Source organism: Mustela erminea, chromosome 19, assembly GCF_009829155.1.
Source record: "Mustela erminea isolate mMusErm1 chromosome 19, mMusErm1.Pri, whole genome shotgun sequence".
Taxonomy (NCBI): Eukaryota; Metazoa; Chordata; class Mammalia; order Carnivora; family Mustelidae; genus Mustela; species Mustela erminea.
Genome location: NC_045632.1, coordinates 10112670 through 10133317, shown reverse-complemented (window position 1 = coordinate 10133317; position 20648 = coordinate 10112670). Strand labels below are relative to the sequence as shown.

The 20648-nt window shown below is 50.3% G+C and overlaps 1 protein-coding gene across 5 annotated transcripts; it reads right to left on the bottom strand.

Annotated features, from left to right (window-relative positions):
• Nucleotides 1–2745: 2745 nt before the first annotated feature.
• On the bottom strand, nucleotides 2746–20068 carry CACNG6 (calcium voltage-gated channel auxiliary subunit gamma 6). 5 transcript variants are annotated; one of them, XM_032325435.1, is made up of 4 exons: nucleotides 17531–20068; nucleotides 13051–13125; nucleotides 10934–11077; nucleotides 2747–3563 (listed from the first exon to the last, which is right to left on the bottom strand). In XM_032325435.1, the coding sequence occupies exons 1-4, from the start codon at nucleotides 17859–17861 to the stop codon at nucleotides 3325–3327; spliced, it is 789 nt and encodes a 262-aa protein (XP_032181326.1). In that variant the 5' UTR covers nucleotides 17862–20068; the 3' UTR covers nucleotides 2747–3324. The 5 variants fall into 5 exon arrangements, with proteins under 5 accessions (XP_032181328.1, XP_032181326.1, XP_032181330.1 ...); XM_032325436.1 differs by having other exon boundaries at nucleotides 2750–3563; nucleotides 10940–11077; XM_032325437.1 differs by lacking the exon at nucleotides 13051–13125 and having other exon boundaries at nucleotides 2746–3563.
• Nucleotides 20069–20648: the final 580 nt, after the last annotated feature.

The window sequence follows — 20648 nt, the reverse complement described above, 5'->3', positions numbered from 1 at the left end:
GGTTTTGCATATATGATGCATTCCACATTTAAAAATAAACGTGGGCTGAATTTCAAAGAGACACTTTCGGACATTGGGTAAAACGTTAGCAATGGCGGGGGGACCTGAGAGAAGAGTCTGGGGGTCTTCTGTGCATTATTTTGATCCTTGCAACATATCTGTAACTTTGAAATTACATTCAAAAAGTTGTAAAATGGATTCAGAAAGGACAGGATTGTAGATTTCAAGAAGATTCTATTTTCCTTTACTGCAAAAAACAAAAAACAAAAACAAAAAACAAAACAAAACAAAAAAACAAACCCAAAAACAAAAGGAAGAGAAGCAAGTTAATGTTTCTGCAAATTATCCCATGATATGATGTGGTTCTCATTACTGGTCTTTGGTGGGTCTCCATTCCACACGGACCCTGGGCAAGAAAGAGGGTGCAGAGTGCAGGCCCCGCGCAATGAGCCATTCCCAAGACCGGAGGACTCTCCCTCTGCAGGCGGACATCTCTCAGAGCCTCCCCGAGCCAGCTGGGCTCAAAGTCAAATAGAAAAAGAAAAAAAAGGCGGGGGGGGGGGGGATTGCTGATTTCACTCCCTGGCTTTTATCTGAGTTTATAATTACATGTTCATTAGTGTGATTATGTGATTAATATCTGTTTTCATCACCAGACTGTCAGCTCTTCGGGTGGCCCCATTTTTGCTCTCCACTGTACGCGGGGCCCAAAGTGCCACTCAGTAATAAGAGCCGCAGGGTGGATGGAGGGGAGCCCGGGGGCCAAGGCTCTGCAGGGATTAGGACGGAGGGACTCTTGGCAGTGGCTCTAGAAGGTAAGCCCTGAGAGGAGCTCTCCAAAAAAGAATGCAGAAGTGGAACCCCAGCGGCCCGGCTCAGGTTTCCGTGGCCACTGCCCCACGCCTCCTCTGCCCATCCAAGAAGGACGGGAACCCCCCATCTTCAGCACGACGCTGGCTTCAGTACATCAGGAAATGAAGAGAGGGTCCTGCCAAAGAGGGCCCCACGGAGTCTGAGACAGGGGTGCAGGCCTGGCAAAGCAACAGAAGGCCACCCCACATTTCCTGGATGAAAAACAATCTCCCCAGTGAGGAGGTTGCTGGGAACCCCGTGATAATTTGCAATCATATATACATAATTATTTATGTTCTATAACATGTCGCGTTATATAAAGATTATGTTGCATGTTATGTTATAAATATTATGATATGTTTATACATTAGATATTATGTTTTACCTGTGTAATGTTATGAATATGTATATGATAGGCTAGTACTATAACATTTGTATAAAGATTACTATAACATATAATGATGTTACATTATATAGTTACATAATACATAATTGTATTTATAATGTATAATCAAATATAGAAATGTGTAAGAGAATATAGTAACATTTAAATATAATACCCATAGTATTATTAATATAGTAACCAAGTGACTATAAAATACTCATATGCTATATATAATACTGAGGTAATATATAATATTATATATAAATATATAATTGTATGTATAAATAGAGCAACATTTAAAGGAATCAATCTCTGGGTATTAACATATTTGTATTCATAAATTTGTTTAAAATTTATTTTTAGGGGTACCCGGGTGGCTCAGTGGGTTAAGTGCCTGCCTTGAGCTCAGGTCATGATCCCAGAGTCCTGGGATTGAGCCCCACAGCCTGCTTCTCCCTCTCCCTCTGTCCATCTCCCCCATCCTGACTTGTACTAGCTCTCTCTCGCTCTCTCAAATAAAATCTTAAAAAAAAAAAGATTTTATTTTTAAGTAATCTCTACATTCAACGTCAGGCTTGGACTCATAACCCCCAGATCAAGAGCTGCACGCTTTCAGGCATCCCTGCGTCCTTAAAAATCCCTAAGTATTTTTAAATGTTTAAGAGACTTTGGCCGTTGAGAAATAACAGATCGGCTTTGGCTTTTCCTGTGTAACTGAAGAATGCACTTAGGTTGTGATTCTGGGGTTGAAATACATACCTGGTCTTCACAAGGCTTAAGGCCAGCTCTTTGGCCCCACAGGATGGGAACACTTGACCCAGGGCTTCCTTCCCCTCTGGCACCGGCTGCTGCTGCTCCAGCTCTTACCAGCATTCTGTTCACGTGGTCACTGCATTCCCCAAGAGGACAGCTCTCCGGCCTACCTTGGAGCCCTGGGGATGCACATCCCCTCCCAGTCTCCTGGAGGTGATGGAGGCTTACCCATCATGCACCTCGGTGGCTATCAGCCTCTCCCAGACCCCAGTCCCAAAGCCACGTGCCCATCTTTAGGACCTGTTCCCAGGTCCTGCTGGAGCCATCCTCACAGAGCACCACAGACTGCGCTTGTCCCTGCTCTGGAGGCGGGAAGCCCAGGGTCCTCGCGTCCCAGGGCTGTTTTTTTTGTTGTTGTTTTGTTTTTTTGAGGACCGTGGGGGAGGATCTGGGCCAGGCTTTCTCCGGGGCTCAGAAGTGACTGGCCACCTTCTCCCTGTCTCTTCCCTCCGGCCTGTCTGCATCCTGATCTCCCCTCCATACAAGGACACCAGTCCCTGGACTAGGGTCCACCCCGAGGACCTCATTTTCACTTCATCACCTCTGTATAGACCCTCTCAGCAGATCAGGTCTCATGCTGAGGTCCTGAGGTTAGGACTCCATCATAGATGTGGAAGGAACGCAGTTCAACCTACAATATTCGTGCTCTAGATCGCTGCATTTTCTTACCACTGTCTGTGGGTTTCTTGACATGTGACTTCGGGCCTGAGTAAAATGTCACAGGTTTCTGGAGAGCACAGGGGAGTCACTTTTCTCTACCCCAGGACGCACAATCACACCCAAACAGACTCCAAATAAAAGCTGTTAAATTTCCAAACCTTTAATCCCAAACCGACCATAGCAAGGTCAGACCCAAAGATTTCCCCTCCCCTGGTTCCCCAAGGTTCAAATTAGGTTGAAGAGGTCTCTCCCACAAGTGAACACATCCAGATCAAGAAAACGAATCGGTCCAACTCCCTCCCAAGACCCCCTGGCCTCATCCTGCCACCCCACTCCCTCGTTACCCCATCAGGTCCCCTTCCCTCCCACCTTCCCTGGGGACCCTCGTTTGCAAAAATCCTCTCCCCATCCTACCCCCAAGCATCCCATTTCAGCCACAGAGAAGAACATATTCACAGAGGGAAAAGATGAGGCAGAAGCAGGTCTGTGCGAACCCCATGCGCCCCACAACAAGGCGAACACAGTCTCTCCAGGATTGGGGGGGCAGATTTTGGGGGATAAAATGGAGAAAAGGAAGGGATTAGAAGTAGCTTGCACAAGGCACAGAAGTGGTTCTAGGCGGCCCTGTGCCCCTGCTTGGGGCAGAGTGAGCCCCAGGGCCAGGGAGGTAAGGTGAGCAGGAGAAAGCAGCCGCCCCCCAGCAGCAAGACCAGGCTGGCCCCCACCCCACAGCCCAGGGACCAGGAGTATTCGTAGGTCAGGGCGGGGGCAGGGGGAGGCTCAGGGCTGACTCTCCGCACCAGGGCTTGCACGGAATGCCGGAACACCTCCAGGCTGACCAGGAGCAGCAGGCCTGTGGGGAAAAGACAGGCATGGTGCTCAGGGCCCCAGGGGAAATCCCCCCACCTGGATCTGAGCGTTTCCCTAACATGTTCCATCTCATGCTCCTGTCACCCACCCCCCATTCATCCAACTGACCCTTACTAAACACCCACTACACAGCATGCACAGTCTGGGAAGCTGGAGATACAGAAGGAACACAACACAAACTGAGAGGGACAGAAGGACAGAGGGATGGAATGGTGGCCACCGGAGGCTGAGGGACCGGGGGAATGTATGGGGGTTGCTTCTTCACGGGGCAGAGTTTCAGCTGGGGAAACACGAAAGTGAAAAAGGGGTGGAGATGGGGCGCCTGGGTGGCTCAGTGGGTTAAGCCGCTGCCTTCGGCTCAGGTCATGATCTCAGGGTCCTGGGATCGAGTCCCGCATCGGGCTCTCTGCTCAGCAGGGAGCCTGCTTCCTTCTCTCTCTCTCTGCCTGCCTCTCGGTGTACTTGTAATTTCTCTCTGTCAAATAAATAAATAAATAAATAAAATCTTTAAAAAAAAAGGGGGGGGGGTGGAGATGGAGAGGAGGGCTGGCTGCGCCACCGGACAGACCGGCCACAAAAATGGATGAAATGGTAAATTTCATGTTGTGTGTGTTTTATAGCCTTAAGAAAGAAAAAAGCAGGGGGTGCCTGGGTGGCTCAGTCTGTTGAGCATCCTGCTTGACTTAAACTCGGGTCACGATCTCAGGGCTGTGGGATCAAGCCCTGCGTTGGACTCCATGCTAGACATGGAGCCTGCTTCAGATTCTCTTTCCTTCTGCCCCTCCCCCTCCTTCAAACAAACAAACAAACAAACAAACAAACAAATAAAGCCAGCCCTGGGATCAAGAACAGCAAAAAACAAATGACAACTCCATTTTAAAATATTTTTTAAAAAAAGAAAAGGGGTTTCTGGCCAGCTCAGTTGGTAGAATGTGTAACTCTTGATCCCAGGGGTTGTGAATTCAAGCCCCACATTGGGTATAGAGTTACTTAAACCAAAAACAAAAACAAAACTCCATTAAGGCTTTTGGAAAGAGTGATGATGGAATCTGAAACAGTCCGACTCATGGGAGCCCAGAGTAGAATGTGGTTGCCAAGGGCTGGCGGGGAGGGGAGTTGGGGAGATGTGGGGCAAAGGGCACAGAATTCAACTATGCAAGGCGAAAGGCGAATGAGTTGTGGGGATCTGAGGTCCAGCCGGGTGACTATGGTTAGCAACACTGTATCCTACACTTGAAATCTGCTATGAGACTAGGTCCTCAGAGTTCCCACCATGCACAAGAAGGCAGCCATGTGAGGTGACAGATAGGGTTAATTAGGCTGACTGTAGTTATCATTTCATGACGAGCAGGTATACCAACACATCAACTTGGACACCTTGAATTACTACGATTTCCACTCATCAACCATACCCCAGGAAAGCCCATTTGTCATACCCTAATGAAGAAGTGGGATCATAAAACGAAAAGAAAGTCAGTCAAGTCGCAAGGCAATTTGGTTAAAAACAACAATGACAAGAGAAGAAGAAAGAACAAGACAGACAAAGACGCTAACCTCATGGAGCTTATGTTCTACTCGGAAGAGACAGGTGGTGAGCAAGTAAACAAAAGCTTGCAAAACTCAGATGCCCGCAGGAGGCAACGAGGAAGCATAAATCTACAAGGCAGGTGAGTGTGGTGGGAAACATGAGAAAAAGCAGCCAAACCTCAGCTTTGGCCAACCTTCACTTCCCCTTCAGAAATAGGGACTTACATTGCCAGACCTTCTGATTTTTCAAGGATAGCTGGAATTTTTTAAATGATGACTGTTTTTATGGAAATTCGCCCAACCTTTAAACACTTGCTCAGAGACATTTTTACGCACTGCCCGCCCAAGTACGTTTCTGGGTCATTGCTGGCTGTGGGCTGCCAGGCTGTAACTTCCAAAGTAAACACATGAGGAGACAAGATAATTTCAGACAGTGATGTGTGCCGGGAAAGGAGATAAATACAGGGTGATGGGAAGGGGAGTGACATCCAGGGGTGGAGCAGGGACTTTAAGATGGTGCCACCAGGAAGAGCCATTTGAGTAATACCTGGAGGATGAAAAAAAGAACGAGGCACACACAAAACTACGTGATGGTTGTTCCAAGCAGAGGGAACAGCTCGTCCAAAGGTCCTACGGTAGAAGGAGTACAGGGTGTTTGGGGGAAAGAGAGAAGGTCAGTGTGGCTGGAACAAAGAGAGTGGGGAGCAGAGAGTGGCGGGTGATGGAAGTAGAGAGGCCAGCAGGGGTCAGGTCATGTAGGACTCTCTGATGGTCATCCATGAGTCATGGTTCCTAGCGGTCTCCTCTCTCTAACCCTGAGTCTGGCCCCAATCTCAATCCCAGACCCTCCTTCCGCCCGGCGATCTGCTTCCCTGTGTGGTTTTTAATCAGGGGACTGGAGAATGCAGCCAGGAAACTCTGTCCTATGGGTCACTGGCTCCCTGCTGAGGCCTCCTTGACCCCACACAGCTCAGTTTAAGGGACTGGAGTACAAGAGCATGGGGACAAGGAGGAGACGTTCTCCAGTCCCCTTTCTTCCTTGGCTAATCCACTCATGCTTCATTCATTCAACAGACCTTCCCTGAGCTCTCATTGTAAACAAGACTAACAAAGACCCTGCCCTCCTGGAGCTCCATCCCAAAGGGAGAATTGGACAATAACCAGGTAGATGTATTGCTGTGGGCTGAATTGTGGCCCCAAAAGTTCAGGTGTTGGTGTCCTGACCTGTAGTTTCTCAGAATGTGACTATATTTGAAGATAGGATCTTTAAAGCAATAATCAAATGTAAATGAGGCCAATAGGGCCCTCATCCAATACGGAGAACAATATGACTAATGTCCTTACAAGAAGAGGTGGTGAGAACACAGACACACAGAGTGATGATCGTGTGAGGACACAGGGAGAAGACAGCCATCTACAAGCCAAGAAGAGAGGCCTTGGAGGAAGGCAGCCCTGCCCACACCTGGATCTCAGACCTCCAGCCTCCAGAACAGTGAGAAAATACATTTCTGTTCTTTAAGCCCCTTCCTTCCCCTCAGTCTCTGGTATGTTGCCATGGCAGCCTGAGCAAACAAATACATACATAAATACATAATTTCGGGTATTGATCGAGTTTGTGGAGGAAGAAAAGGCAAGGTAAGGACATACCAGGTAGTGGACCTACTCTAGACAAAGTGGTCAACAGTGGTCCCTCTGAGGCGGAAATATCTGGTCAGAGACTTAGATGATACGAGGAAAGAAGATACGGAAAGATGTAGTGGAAGAACATTCCAGGCTAAGGGGACAGCAGTGCAAAATGCTCTGAGGAAATGAGCTTGGAGTATCTGAGGGGGAGTGGAGAAGCCCACATAGCCTGAGTGGAGGGAGCGAGTGGTAAGAGCTGAAGTCCCACGTAGTCAGGAACCAGGCCACGTTATTCTAGTGGTAGTAATTTATTGTTACTCTATTGGCCTTTGAACTAGGTAGGAACCACAGTATTATTCGCGGTTTGAAAACATGACTAACCCCAAAGTCAAAAAAGGAAGGACTTGGCCATGGGCTATAGTCTGTGGACCCCTGGCCTTGACACACTAGCTTTGTACCAAGAATCTCACCAAATGCTGTCATGTCTCATCTCTTCCCGCTAGACCTTACGAGATATGTATTATTGTCTATAGATGGGAAGTGGAGCTTGGGTTTGAGGGAAGCCGGGGCTACTCCGTACACTATTCTGTTAAGCACATCTCTCTACCTCCTCCTTGACCAAGCCTGACATCCCTTATATGACCTAGAAGGGCCCATGTGATCTGGCCCTTGTCTACTTCTTCAGCCCCCTTTCGGCTGCTCTTTTCACCCTCTAATAGTAGAGAGTAAGACTTCTTTCAGCCTTTAGATGCACCAAATTCTTTCAAGCCTGGAGCCTCGTATGCATCCCTATCTACGTTACACTTCTTCTGAGAAGACCTCCCTGATCACTGCTGCTTAATTCAATATCAGATCTCCCTCTTATACATTTCCTTCTTACTCTGTTCATTTATAGCATTTACCACAGCCGGAATTATCAACATATATTAATTCATATTAGTACTGTCTGGCCGGCCAATTTCTATCTCCCTCACTAAACTATAAATGCACAAGGGCAGGAAACTTGTCTGTCTCAGAGCTCTAACACATGAACAACACGTGATGTGTATATTTTATGAAGAGAAACAATATTACCCAAATATGTCCCTTTATCTAAGGAGACCTTAAAAACACAATCTGCACAGTCCCTGATACCCGATATAACCAAAGCACCTACAGCATCAAATCCGCCCCCTCACTTTCATTTGGCTGTACAGTCTGCAGAAAATTTCATGCCTGAGACTTCCATAAAACACTTTTCTATCCACACCTCCATGGCACCCCCAGGAATAACCCGGGTATGAGTTCAGTAATAACAGCAGCACCAAATCCCTACCATGCTGTAAATTCCATGAGAACAGGGACATGTTGACCTCATTCATCATTCTATCCCCCAGTGGTTCCTAACACAGCATCGAGACATCAAAAAAATACTTGTTCAATAATTGGATGGATGAACAGATGGAAAAATAGATTAGATGGAGAGGAGGAGAGAGAAAGGGAGAATGGAAAAGGAAGAAGAGAAGAGAGTGGGAGGGGAATTAATGAATTGATAGATGGATGCCTGGATGGATGGATGGGATGGATATTTGACACATGGATGTTTGGATGAGTGAGTTCGGGGATATAAGAACATTTGGGCTCAGAGATTAAAAAAAAAAAAAAAAAGATTTGCCAGATCACGTGACTCTTCAGAAATTGGGATTCCAACCCAGATCTCTTGATTCCCTGGTCCATCTTTTATACCAGGATCCGCTTCACTCTCCATGCTCCGGCCACACTGGCTTTCTTTCAAGACCTTAACTTCATCAAACTCTGTCTAGCTTGGTTACTCATGGTAACTCTCTAACTCTCTGCTTTAAACCAAGGATTCTTATTATGCACTCTCACAGAAATCTACTTTCCTTTTCCTCTATAGCACCTAGAAGTTTATAATGGTGGGATGACCTGTGATATTTCTGTGTCCTTAACCAGATGATAATCTCCATAAGGGAAAGCACCTTTCTGTCTTGTACACTCTGATAGAACCGCTACATAAATGTACAAACGTATTGTGTGTACTGTGTCTGTGTGTGCACCAAGAGTAAAATGAACACATGAATTAATGAAAGAAAGGAAGGGACATGACTGAATTCCCCCTCTTATTTAGGAAGATACCTAAGGCAACAAAATAATAAGAATTGGCCATTATTATTTTCCAGTCATATGTTCGTGCTCTCGAAGACTCATCATGTCTCTCTTACCTTGCACCAGGATCTACCTCTCTTGTTGTTAGAGTTACCATGTACCATTGTGCAAGATTTTTCCTGCTTTATGCTCTGACCTTCATTCTGTTCCTCAAACTTGTTAAGTCTTTTACAACCTCTGTACATGCTAAACCTTCATCACCATCATCATCACCATCATTGCCAACATCGCCACAAACACTACCAATTTTGCCACCACCTCTGTCACCACCACACTCTGATAGGATGATTCCCATTCATTCTTCAATTGTCAGCTTAAATATCACCTTCTCTGAGTTTCTCGGACATACCCTCACTACAATACACTCCCCTAATAGGCTTTATCCTGACTCTCGTCACAATTATGGTTGTAATATGTGTAATTACTCATTACGGTTCAATTGTTTATTATATTTTATTTATTTATTTGACAGAGCGAGAGAACATAAGCAGAGGGAGCAGCAAAAGGAGAGGGAGAAGCAGGCTCCCTGCTGAGCAGGGCACACAATACAGGACTCCATCCCAGGACACTGGGATCATGACCTGAGCTGAAGGCAGATTCTTTTTTTTTTTTTAAAGATTTTATTTATTTGTCAGAGAGAGAGAGCGAGCACAGGCAGACAGAATGGCAGGCAGAGGCAGAGGGAGAAGCAGGCTCCCTGCCGAGCAAGGAGCCTGATGTGGGACTCGATCCCAGGACGCTGGGATCATGACCTGAGCTGAAGGCAGCCGCTTAACCACCCAGGCATCCCTGAAGGCAGATTCTTAACCAGCTGAGCCACCCAGATGTCCCCGGTTACTATCTAATTCTGTCAGAATCTAGGCTCTGTGAGGGACAGACACCATGTCTTGTTAGTCTTTTATCTCCAGCCCTTAGCACAACACATGAACTATAGCAACTGCTCGTAAACACACAAAGCATAAATAAATGAAGCTAATATAATTAATGACTTTTATATCTTCCTTAGAAAACATTCGATCCAATGAGGACTACATTAACAAAATGTAGCTTTTTTTTTTTTTTTTGGACCATCAACTCCAAGAATACAACAGTCCTTAAAGACCCCAGTTCCAAATCTAAAAGAATGTTTGGAGGCCTTCCAATTCTCAGTGAACAATAGGGCTTAGAACCCTCACATTTGAGCCTACAATAGCCCTTGTGCTTCCCAGAATCCAACAATGCTAAGAGATGTCCTTCAACTTCCTAGTATACAACAGTGTTTGAAGACTCCAGGTTGAACCTGGAGATGAACCCCCCCCACACCAATTCCCAGCCAACAACAGGGCTCAGAATTCTCCTATGTTTGAGACTGCTATAAACGTTGAGCTTCTCCAATCACCAGCATCCAACCCAGCATGCAATAATCCTTGGAGACCCTTGGTCCAAATTTAAAATAGTGTCTGGAGAACCTTGATCCCCAGACAACAACAAAACTTGGAATTCTCGGGGCACCTGGGTGGTTCAGTGGGTTAAGCCTCTGCCTTCGGCTCAGGTCATGATCCCAGGGTCCTGGGATCGAGCCCCACATCGGGCTCTCTGCTCAGCAGGGAGCCTGCTTCCTCCTCTCTCTCTGCCTGCCTCTCTGCCTTCTTGTGATCTCTCTCCTTCTGTCAAATAAATAAATAAAATCTTTTTAAAAAAAAACTTGGAATTCTCCCATTTTGGAGCCTACTATAGTCCATGGGTTTCCCTCAACTCTCAGCATGCAAGAGTGTTTGGGGACCCTACCTCCCAGCATACAACAGTGTTCAGCACACCCTACCTCCCAGCATGCACAGTGCCTGGAGACCCAACCTCCCAGCCTGGAACAGTGCCTGAAGATCCAACCTCCTAGCATGAAACAGTGCCTGGAAACCCAACCTCCCAGCATGCAACAGTAGTTGGAGATCTAACCTCCCAACATGCAACAGTGCTTGGACACGCTACTTCCCAGCATGCAACAGTGCCTGGAGATCCAACCACCCAGCATGCAATTCCCTCAGTCTCCAGGCTCCCAACCCTCACCTGAGAGGCCAAAGCAGACGGCTCCAACTCGGAGTAGGAACTCTGCACCTTTGCTGAGCACCATGATGACACAGAGGCACCCCAAGGCCATGACTGCCAAGCCTAGGACCGCTATCACTGCAGCTGCCAGATTCACTTCTGCAAGGGGAGGAAAGGGAAGAAGCAGAGAACATGGGATGTAGGAAGATCTCCCCTATAGGGACCCAGAACTAAGAAGATGGAAGATTCAGATCTAGTCAAAACTTTTCAGGTAGATCATCCAGTCCAATATTATGCTTACGCTGTTGAAGGAACTAAGACTCGCAGAGGGCCAGGGATTTGCCTGAGACCCCAGAGCAAAGAGGAGACACAGCCGGGATAGGAAGGGAAAGGGAACATCATTACTTATGATCTGGTCCCTGTTTGCTTACAGGTGAAGCAGCTAAGACAGTGGACGTGAGGGTGACAACAGAGAAGAGAGTATGTTACAGTGAAATGGTCCAAGTCAGAATTCTCCCCAGCTACTTCCTCATTGGAAGACTGTAGTAGAAATCACCAAACCTCTCTGAGCCTTGGTTTCCTCCTCTAGAAAATCAGGATCAAAATCTCTATTTGATTGGGTTGTTGTGAGGATTAAAAATCTAATGTGCCCAGTGGAGCGCCTGGCACACAGCAGGTGTGCTGAACACCGGAACGCTGATGACTTCCTCTCCCAGACAGGCACAGAGACTTGCCTGAGCTCACCGAGCACAAAGACAAGACACAAAGGAGGGAGACCCACTCTACTATGCACGGGACACCACACCGTCTATTTTAGCTGCATTGTCACATTAAATCCTTACAAAGACTGGATAAGAGTCATGATACGACCACAATCCCTTTACTGGTGGGGAGGGATACTGAGACACTGGGCTGATGGAGAGGCTGTGGTTGTAGCAGAAAGGGTAAAATTCTAAGAGTTCCATTATTCAGTATGTGTGTGGTCTATATGCAGTCTTTTCATTTTAAGTGGACTTAAATTAAAACAAAATTTGGGGTGTCTTGGTGCTCAGTGGGTTGAATGTCTGGCTCTATTTTTTTTTAAAGATCTCACCCTACTTGAGAGAGAGAACAAGTGTGGATGAGCAGGGGAGGGGGCAGAGGGAAGCAGGCTCCCTGCTGAACAGGGAGCCTGATGTGGGGCTCCAGACCAGGACCCTGAGATCAGGACCCCAGCTGAAGGCAGATGCCCAATTGACTGAGCCACCCAGGTGGCCCATGAAGGTCGGACTCTTGATCTCAGCTCAGGTCTTGATCTCAGGGTTGTGAGTTCAAGCCCCACATTGGGCTTCCATGCATGAAGCCTACTTAAAAGCAAACAAACTCCAAATTAAAAAACAAAAAAACCTAGTTTCTGGTGGCTCAGTTGTTAAGCCTCTGCCTTCAGCTCAGGTCATGATCCCAGGGTCCTAGGATCGAGTCCCACATTGGCCTCCCTGCTCAGTGGGGAGTCTGCTTCTCCCTTTCCCCTTGCTCCTCCCCCCTGCTCATGCTCTCTCTCTGTCAAATAAATAAATAAATTCTTAAAACACACACACACTGAGTTTCTCCATCACACTAGCCACATTCCAAGTGCTCAGCAGCCACATGGGGCCCATGGCTACCATACTGGTCAGCAAAGATAACATTTTCATTTCATGGAAGATTCCATCGGAAATCATTGCCTAGGAGTCAGGACTATTTGGGTTTGAATTCTGCCACTGCCTCTGCCACTTCCCGGGAGAAGTAAATGTAACCATTTCTGGGCCTCCATTTCCTCATCTGGAAGATGAAGACAGAGCTGCTGCCCCACGGGGTCATGTAATGGACCAGAGTTCTTAGAAAGGAAACCTTCAGCACTGTGCTTAGCATGTGGTGAGCACACATCACTAAGATGTTAAAATACTACCCACAGAAAGGGGCTGTGGCCTGCCTGAAGTCACACAGCACGTGACAAAGGCAGAGCTGGGGCAGAAGCATCAGGCACAGCAGGGCTCCCCCAAAGATGGGACCTCCCAGGGCGAAGCAGAGAAGACAATGTCATCAAGAACTCCTCCAGCATGGCCAGCCTATCCCCTCACCCCCGCTCCCCCACCGCAGGGTTCAGTTCTCACCTTTCTTTGTAGTTCTCTGGAAGATGCGTGCATTTTCCCCCGTGGTAAAGAATTTAAAATAGGTACAGTTTGCTTCTGTGGGAGCAGGAGAGAAAGAGGTGGTGACATGGAAGTTGCTAGGCTAAGGTCAGGATGGACATTTAGCATCACTCACAGCAGCCTAAAAATAGGACATCCGCATCCCCGACAGACACAGGACACAGATGATGCTCGAAGCAAAAACCACCTGCCGTCACCTAGCTATCAGGAGCTGGGGCTCCAGTCTGCTCTGAGGTCCAGATCTGTGGCTTAGTGAGAGCCACTGACCTCTCTGGGGCCTCTGACTCTTTCTCTATAAAATGAGAAAACAGTCTTGTTCCAGGGTCCACCATATGGGTTTGCTGAGGGCCACGTGGGATTATAAACAATGATCGCTTTATTCAACAAAGGACACCAAGATATGGGGAACAGAAGGCTAATAGATTCGGAAGAGATTCTCATCTCAGAAAGAATTCACTCCTGCAGGTCTGCAAGAAAAGAGAGGGAAACCAACTGAAAAATGGGCAAAGGACAGAAATAGTCAATTCACAGAAGACGTCTGAATGACTCACAAGGATATGAAGAGATGCTCCACCTCTCCAGGGATCCCAGAAATGCAACTTAAATCAGCAGGGGAACGCCACTTTAGATCAATTAGATTGGCAAATATTAAAAGGATAATATCAAGCAGTGGAAAGAGAAGAGGAAACAGCTGGGAGTATACACTCGTGTTTTTTGGAAAGCACTCCGACGTCCTTTACGAAATGAAGTACATTGATAACCTATAGCCCAACAATTTCATCTCTGGGTGCGTGCCCAGGCAAACACTAGGAGCAGGAACATACATGTGCATGTTTGCTGCAACACTATTGCTAATAACGGGGAATCAGAATCAGCCCAAGCATCCATGTCTAGGGGCTCAAGTAAGGGTGAGGGACTGGCTCTTGAGCAAATCTCTGCAGCGCACAGTAGCCAAGAATTAGAGTAACAAAGCCATGCGGGGAGATCTGAGCAAGTGTTGAGAAAAAAAAAAATCATAAACAGGAAAAAAATCCACAGCATGGTATCATTTATGTAAATTAAAACACAGACAGATATAAAGAATGCTCAGTATTTTCCAAGTTAACATGTATATTAGAGTGTGCATACCCAGCCCTTTAAAGAGCCGAGTTAGAAAGGAATGGTGGTGAATGGATAAAGAAGATGTGGTATATATACACAATGGAATACTATGCAGCCATCAAAAGAAATGAAATCTTGCCATTTGTGACAACGTGGATGGAACTAGAGCGTATCATGCTTAGCGAAATAAGTCAAGCAGAGAAAGACAACTATCATATGATCTCCCTGATATGAGGAAGTGGTGATGCAACATGGGGACTTAAGGGGGTAGGAGAAGAATAGATGAAACAAGATGGGATTGGGAGGGAGACAAACCATAAGTGACTCTTAATCTTACAAAACAAACTGAGGGTTGCTGGGGGGAGGGGGGTTGGGAGAAGGGGGGTGGGGTTATGGACATTGGGGAGGGTATGTGCTTTGGTGAGTGCTGTGAAATGTGTAAACCTGGTGATTCACAGACCTGTACCCCGGGGATAAAAATATATTATATGTTTATAAAAAAATTTTAAAAAATAAATTAATTTTAAAAAAAAAGAAAGGAATGGTGGGGGGACAGGGAAGAACAGCATCTAAAATAAAGCATGAGAAAGATCTTGGGAAGGCAACTGTTGACAATTGTGGTGTCCGCCAAAGAAGAACCAGATTCATCCGACTTGGTGTACCTGAGGTCCAAGGACACCAAAGCTTTAAAAAGGCGGGAGACGGGGCACTTTCCGAACTGCATTTCAAAACCAGCACCTCTCAGAGAATTTGCCTGGCCCCACACTCTCCTTCTACAGATGGGGAAACTGAGGCACGGGAAGGCAGACAGGAAGAGAGGTTCAAGATGTAGGAGAGGGGGGCTGGGTGGTCTGGAGAAGGAGAAAGGAACTGACCAAATTGTGGAGTGACAAGAAATAAGGTGCTGAGTCAGGTGAGGTGAGGGGAGACCCCACAGCTGTGCCCCAAAGGAAGGTGAGGGGCAGGCGGGGTCCCGTCCAAAGCAGTTTGACGGGAGTCTTTACCCCGCAGCGGCAGCAATCTTGCAGCAGCAAGATGTAAAAGATGCTTCATGCAGTAGAGCATAGGGTGAGGCTGCTTATTTTCTAGCAGTCAGTGGGGGACCAAGGGTCTTCATCCATGAGGGAAAGGTGAAGTCCCATCTAGAGAGTAAGAAGGTCTGGTATATCTTTCTGAGAGAGTGCGGGCTGTCTGGCCTCCTGTTTTGGCTACTCATGATTGAGGACCTCTCACCTCTGACTCCAGATGGCATAGCCCATTTGGAAAAGAGTAGGATGGCTCACATACACCCTTCTCCCCATGCAGCCCAGGGAAATATGAGAGCCCTTTGAAGACTAGGGCAACGTGTGGGATAGTCCTGAGATAATGGAAGTTGTGAGTTTCTGGAGGGTCCCCTGGAGGGTCAGGACTTGGGGGGAGGATGGAGACCTTCCTGGGAGGAAGCTGAAGTCCTTTCTGATCAATGGGGGGGGCATCAAGGGATGTGAGGAATCCTGCCTTGTGCAGTGAGCTTGGGGCAGGGGGCATCCCCTCAGGGGACAGCCAGGACCTCTGGGACATCTTTGTGGACTAGTGAGATGCAATCCAGTGTAGTTGTTAAGAACAGAGACAACCAGCGTTCAAATCCCCTATGACTAGCCTGGGTGCAGAGATAAAGCTGCTTAACCTTCCTCACTCCTCATTCCTGGCTTCTATAAAATGGGGATGATACGTAGTACCTATCCAGAAGGTTGCTACAAGGATACGAGGATTAATGAGTTCGCACATGTGAAGTACTTCGAACAAAGCCTGGGGGCATAAGCCTCCAAACATATTACACAAGCATAGGATTCCCACGGCAGCTCATTTTGGCAACATTTGGGAACTTCCTGCCTGAGACTCCACGGGGCAAACAGAAAAAACAAAAAATGAGCCCATCTGCAGAAGCGAAGTGTTTAATCCAGACCCTGAGTGGGTAGGGAACTCACACAACAAGGGGTGCTGGGCATCTCATTTTGCTCTCAAGGACTTGGGACATCTTATTTGGGATCCTATGGATATAAGATAGCACATCTAGATAACTGAGAAGGGAAATCTCATCCTGAGCCCAGAGGGGTAGAGGATCTTCTCTGAGGGGTACTGAGGTGCTGGGAGAGTAGAGTGCTGGAGATCTCATGTGAGTGATGAAGCCCGTGACAACCCATACAGACCGCGAGGGTGTGGGATACAGAGCAAGAGCCCGCTGGAGCTCCCAAGGGGTATAGGATGTCCCACTGGTGTACATGAAGGGCATAGCATTCGCCGTCGGGGAGAGTGTGAGGTATGGGATAGCTTTCTGGCAACGGCAGGGGTGAAAGGGCATTCTGTAGAACAGTGAGGGCTGTGGGGTGTCTGTAATAGAAAGTAAGAAAGACCAGAGGGTCCAGTCTGGACACTCCGGAGTGGGAGGGATAGAGATGAAGCTGCACATTTCCCGGAGGCATCAGATCTCCACTGGGATGTTGCAGGGTGACTGGCAAACCCCAACGCTCTCTCCAGGAGCCCAGGCTGTGTCAGGAGTGCGGGTGCTTCTGGGAAGTGCAGGCTGCTTGCATTGCCAGCGGTGTGGTGGGGGACAGGTCGGGGCTCAGGACATGGGCTGCATGGAGAGGTACAAGATCTTTTCAGGGAGCACGGGCTCTCTCTGGGATACAGGCTGGCCTGGAGACACACAGATGTCTGGGCCCGCATGCTCTGCTGGACGTACAAGAGCTCTGGAGGTCAGAGCATGGTCTGGGGCACAGGCTGGCCTGTGGTACCAGCTGGTCTGAGGGTGCAGGCTGGCCTGGAGTTCAGGCTGATCTGGGGGTGCAGGCTTGTCTAGGGTGAAGGCTACTCTGTACATACAGGCTGGTCTGAGGGTGCAGGCTGATCTGGGGGGTATAGGCTGGTCTGGGGGTGTAGGCTGGTCCAGGCGCACAGGCCAGTCTGGGGGTACAGGCTGGTTTCAGGTATGAGCTAGTTTTAGGGCACAGACTAATCTGAGGATACAGGCAGTTTGGGGCACGGGATATAACTGGGACAGGCTGCTTGGGGGGATGGGTACAGAAAGGCCAGTTACAGGCTAGTCTGAAGTACAGTCTTTCTTCTCTCCCTCTTCTCTCTCCCTTACCCCCTACTCTACCCCCCCACCCCCAATATAGTTTGCGTCTGGGGCAAAGGTTATACCAGTGAGCACTGGCTGATGTGGGCATGGGCTGGTTCTGAGGCTGCAGGTTTCCTTCTTGGGGCTCAGGGTCCCCCTGGGGTATGGGTTCCGCTGACCCCCACCGCTCCCGCTCCCTTGGGGTACAATCCTCGGGCTGGGGGCGTGGCTTCTCACCTCCGGGCAGCTCCGCGGGGCCGCACGTGTCTCTGCCCGCGGGCACGTCGGACTGCCACAGCCGCTTGGTGCACATCTTCCACAGCCCCATGTGGGCGGCCTCGCAGATGGCACTGCCATTGGTCTTGTAGGTGTTGAGCTCTACCCAGAACTCGGTGCCCACGGCCAGCACGGCCAGCGTGGCGCCCACGGCGCTCAGCAGGAGCCCTAGCTTGATCTTTCCCTCCCGCTCGGGCGTCAGCTGGTGCTGCCCCTGAGCCCGCCGGCGGCTCGCAGCCTCCCGCCGCCGCCGGTCCTCCTCTTGCATGAAAAAGTTAGACCACATCATCATCCTGGAGGCGGCAGCCCTGGCGGGGCTCAGAACAGGTGCAAGAGAGGCAGAGCGGAGGAGGGTCCTGAGGGCGGGAGCGGGGAGGCAAGCGCCTGTGGTCCTGAAGGAGTGAGGGGCTCAGTTTCCACTGGATTCTGAGAAAGGAAGATGTGAACCTTCCCCAGAACCTCCAGTAGGGGAGTTGAGGTTTCCTCCGGAGCTTAGAAGAGGAAAAAATAGAGCCTCTGGGCGGAAACCCTCCAAGTTCAGAGGAGGGCCTGGGGAGGCCCAGAAACTCCACAAGGAAGGTGGGACCCAGAAGAAAGGCAGGGTACCCCCAAAGTGCAGAGCTGGAACCTGGGTCTCTAGCAGAGGGACCTCAGGGCTCCAGAGCAAGAACTGAGCCCTGGCTGAGGCTCTGAGGGGTCACTCTGGGTCCCCACTGGGAGGAATCACCAGAGGGAAACTGGGTGTCCAGGAGCACCCCACTAAGGCTCAGAGCTCGGGGTACCCAGGGAGGGTTGCCGAGGGTCTCTTGAGTGTTTGAGAGAAGTCTCCTGGTTCCTTTTGGGCTCAGAGTCTGGAGTGGGAGAAGCTGGGTCCCCTCTGGAGTTCAGAAGAGATCCGAACTCCTTCTGGGTCTCAGAAAGGCCGTAGGGCCCCCAACATTCACAGAAGGGGACAGTGGAGTCCTGACGTGGCTTCAGGAAAAGGGGGTGGGTGTCTCCCTGGCCATTCAGAGACGAGAGATCAGAGAGTCTCCCTGCGTCTGAGAGAAAGGACAGTGGCTCAGAGACACAGTGGGGTCCAGAGAAGGGGGCTGGCGGACGCCCCGGGGCTCAGGAGGGGGACCTGGGGTCCCTATCGGGGCCAGAGGGAAGGGCTGTGGTCCCCACTGAGGCTCAGGAAACGGGCACGAAATCCCCCCGGGATCCGAAGGACAGCTGGGACCCGGAAGGGACTCAGCGTCCCTTTGGGATCACTCGGCTCCTCCTCCCCCGGGCTCCCAGGGCCTGCCGGGCCGGGAGGGCTCCAGGCTCAGCTCCAGGCCAGCTGCCTCCCGCAGGCCTCCCACCCTGGTCTCCCGGGCAGGGCCCCCTCTCGCTCTCCTGCCTCCGCGCCGCGCCGGCCCCAGCTCCGCGACGCCTCCGAGCCGTCGGGTCCTGCAAGTCGCCGCCCGCTCCGCCCCGACGCGCCGCTCGGCTCCGTCCGGCGTCGCCCAACCCGCCTACCCCCGCGCCCTCCCGGGCTATTTCAGGCTCGACCCGTAAATAACACCCGCACCTGTCGCCCAGCGCCTGTTGCCATAGGGACCCTGGGTATTTTAAGGGGACGCGAGGGGAGGAGGGAAACTGCCCCGGGAGGAGGGCCTGGGGGCGGGGTCCTGACCCGGCTGGAGCCCGAGGGGACTTTTATTTCCTTAAGGGGCAAGCGCCTGAGCCGAGGATCCCATCTCCATGGTGGCAGGGAACCTGGATTTGGGGTCCAGAGCAGGCCTGGCTGGGAGCCTGAATTGCTAGGTCTGAGGGAGGAGTGACTGGGGCCCCTGACTCCTGGGTCTGAGGGAGGAGGAGGGGCTGGGGCTGGGGCTGGGGCTGGGGCTGGACTCCTGGTCCGAGGGTGGAGAGGACTGGAGGCTTGGATTCCCCGGTCTGAGGGAGGAGGGGGCTAGGGGGCTGGACTCCTGTGTCTGAGGGGGTAGGCTAGGGGCCTGGACTCCTGGGTCTGAGGGAGGAGGGGGCTGAGAGCCCGAACCCCTGGGACAGAAGATTGGGACTCAGACTCCTGGGTCTTGATGGATGCAAGAACTCTTGATGGTGCTGGCGTCTTCAGCTCCCCAGGGGTGAAAGGGGCAGGCCTCAGGGAGAGGCTGGGTGTCAGGGGCCCTGGAACCAGAACCACAGTCCTCATCATTGAGTTTATTAGACAGGGGGCCCCCAGGGGACCTTCCATGCAGTTTCAGCTCCCCTGGGGGCAGGGACAGGGATGGCCATGTGGAATGGCAGCAGGGCCTCATCTTCACCCCTTCCCCCTCCCTCAGCCCTTGTGCAGACGGGCCAGGTGGGACCCACCTTCCACCACCTCTTCTGTTCATCCATGGTTGGCCGCTCCAGGGTGCACCCTGGCCCTGTCCGTCCGCCCTGCTGTGGACACGTTCAGCGCCCTGTGTGGCTTGCATTGGAGCATGAGTTGCCTGGAATGTGACCGTGTGTGTGTGTGTGTGTGTGTGTGTGTGTGTGTGTGTGTGTGTGTCTCCAGCTCTCCCAACAGCCTGGGGCAGGGAAGGGTACAGGAGAGACTCATCTTTGTCCTCAACACCGCCCAGCCCAGGACTGGACACACAGTAGGCCTTGGGAGATGTGCATTGGGTGACTTAAAAGGATGGACTGGTGGATGAAATGAGATGTGACACACAGACAGGTCCTCCCAAGAGAGGGGAAGGGGCCCCGTCGGGACACACCTCCCTCTATGTTCTAACCAGCCTTGCTCCCTGTCTCTCAACCAGCAGCTGGGAGATTGCCGGCCAGGCTCCTGGAAGGCCTGGGACTCCTTAAATGAGTGACACATGTTCTCTCCTTTCTCAAGCCCGGCAGGACCCAGAGGGGAGCCGGAGCATTCGGAGCACACCCTGCCCGGGCAGCACAGTGCCCATGTCCTGACTCCATCTTCCCCTCCTGGCCCGGGTTGCCTACCACCGCCTCCCCCCCCCCCCCCCCGCCCCCGCAATCCCCTGGTCTGCATCTCACCCCCGCTAAGCCACGTGGGAGTGCACAGTTCTCTCCTGCCTCCCCTTGCTCTCTTTTCCCA

Coding starts and splice junctions, on each gene's coding strand:
- CACNG6 (XM_032325435.1), bottom strand. CDS start 17,861: ATGATGATGTGGTCTAACTTTTTCATGCAAGAGGAGGACCGGCGGCGG. Junction 11,078..13,050: donor CCAGAGAACTACAAAGAAAG/GTGAGAACTGAA, acceptor CTCCCCTTGCAG/AAGTGAATCTGGCAGCTGCA. Junction 3,564..10,933: donor CTTTGGCCTCTCAGGTGAGG/GTTGGGAGCCTG, acceptor TTTTCCCCACAG/GCCTGCTGCTCCTGGTCAGC.